The 1,980-nt window shown below is 37.8% G+C and overlaps 1 protein-coding gene across 1 annotated transcript in view; it reads right to left on the reverse strand.

Moving 5' to 3' along the window:
- bean1 (brain expressed, associated with NEDD4, 1) overlaps positions 1-1,643 on the reverse strand; it is a gene marked incomplete at both ends in the record, with an annotated part of 36,839 nt that extends 35,196 nt beyond the window's left edge. Inside the window, one exon of the mRNA XM_079248569.1 lies at positions 1,619-1,643. Within this exon, the coding sequence (XP_079104695.1) occupies positions 1,619-1,643 (25 nt within the window). The remainder of the gene's footprint in view (positions 1-1,618) is intronic.
- Positions 1,644-1,980: the final 337 nt, after the last annotated feature.

The raw sequence follows: 1,980 nt of genomic DNA on the forward strand, positions 1-1,980 counted from the left end.
ACTTCTGCAGCATTTAATCCTCATGCCCAACAGCTGGGTGAATAAGTGGAAATGAGACTGTGATCAGCCTGGCCTGATATGAACAAATGCTGAATAAAGGGAAAATTAATGTTGCATGTTGTTACACTGCAAATCTTTAACTTTTTGAATGTCATTTCATTTTGCATCATTTAGTCGTCAAGGAAACAACATCCTGTCCTGATCGTAGCCCAAAGTGGCGTCAAATAATAGATCCAAATGCAGAAAAGAAAAGAAGCATGACACATAAGAACTATGTTAAAACAGTTAAATTTCTATACAATTATGTCACGTTAAATCCCTTTTTCACGACAAGTCTCCAAACTGAATAATATACAGTCGTGCACACAAATGAGTCTTTTTGTAAAATTACATGAGACTGTGTAAAATGTCAACCTGCACAATGCACCACATGAAGAAATACCTTGGCATATCTATAGAGCCTCCCTTCCCAAAGCTTTTTATCTGACTCGTCACTGTTCTTTTATTCATCATTCTATTTCTTTTCCTAGAAGGGAAGCACTGTTGGTGGAGGTCTAAACGCCCTGAAGGGAATGGAGAGATTTCAGGTGTCAAGGGAGGGAGAGGAAGAGTCAGAGAGGGATGTGAATAATAGATCAGAGAGGTGAAAGAGAAAGTGAAAAGAGTCAGGAGGAGAGAAAGGGGAGACATTATAGGTGGGAAAGAGGGAGAGGTGAAGAGAAACGGATTGAAAAAAAAAGCATCAAAAGGACAAAGTCAGACAGAAAGGAAGTCAAAATTATTCATGAGAGGGAAAGAGGGAGAAAGAAGGATGGATCATTTGCTTGGAGGGCAACCTTGACAGGAAAGTATAGCATCTGTCCGTCCATCCATCTGGTCCTTCCTGCCTCCGGTGTGGACTTGCATAAGACAGCAACTCATCTTTAATTGAGATGGGAAGCTTCTATAAATATGCCCACCTTGTTGTCTGGAGTTTAAAAAGCTCAACCTGTGATCCAGCCAGAAATAGCAGAGGATCCCCGACACAACAATAAACAAAAATGAATAAATGATACTGTCTGATCCTTTAAAAACTGTTTCAGTTATGACAAAATAAATATTCCAACTGCTGATTTTAACTGTGTAAATGTGTTTTTCTAACACTATAGAGAAATGAATGATTGCGAACTAAAGCAAAAGCTTTATATATATATATATATATATATATATATATATATATATATATATATATATATATATATATATATAATATATATGTGTGTGTGTAAAAAGTTTCATGGTTTATTGAGAAAGTAAACAAAGTGGTTTTTCCATCGTGATGGTTTCTATAACTGGACACTTAATTCAGTTTGTTATAAAGAAATTTTATTTTATTTTATTTTAACTCTTACATCTCTTAGAAAGAAAGAAAACTGTTTTGTTGGTTTTTTTTGCTTTTTTATTTTATGTCCAAGTTCAGTTTAAGAAAATACATTTTCAACTTTTTTGTCTATTTATCTTCCATATCATCACGTTCCATTGTATTAGATGAAAAGAAAAATAAACAAGTGTTCCAGGTTTTGCAGAATAGATCTTAATGAACAAAAGAGAAGGGGGAACAAAGAGTGTTGTGTCTTACCTGAGCAGATCAATTTCATCAGCATGAACCCCCCTTCAGAGTGTCTCCTATTGGCACATCTCAACAGGCAGGAAGCCAACTTGAACTGCTCTCTACCACACACTGCTGCTGCGTATGACACTACAAAGGCAGGAAGAGAGGGGAAGAGATGGGAAGATCAGCACATTAGTGAGGAGAAAATGTGAAGTGCAGGCCCAAAGCGAGCAGGGGAAGACAACACACAGCAGGCGGCTCGATGGCAAACCAGAGAAATAAATGAAAGAACGTGAGAGAAGCTGTGTTGTTTCAGGGAGGAGAGGGGAAGGGAAGGAGGGAGGCAGCAGAGACTGATGTGAGAGTCACAACCTCCAAGCCCGGCTGTT

The sequence above is a fragment of the Telmatherina bonti genome, assembly GCF_933228915.1.
Source record: "Telmatherina bonti genome assembly, chromosome: 11".
In the NCBI taxonomy this organism is placed as follows: domain Eukaryota; kingdom Metazoa; phylum Chordata; class Actinopteri; order Atheriniformes; family Telmatherinidae; genus Telmatherina; species Telmatherina bonti.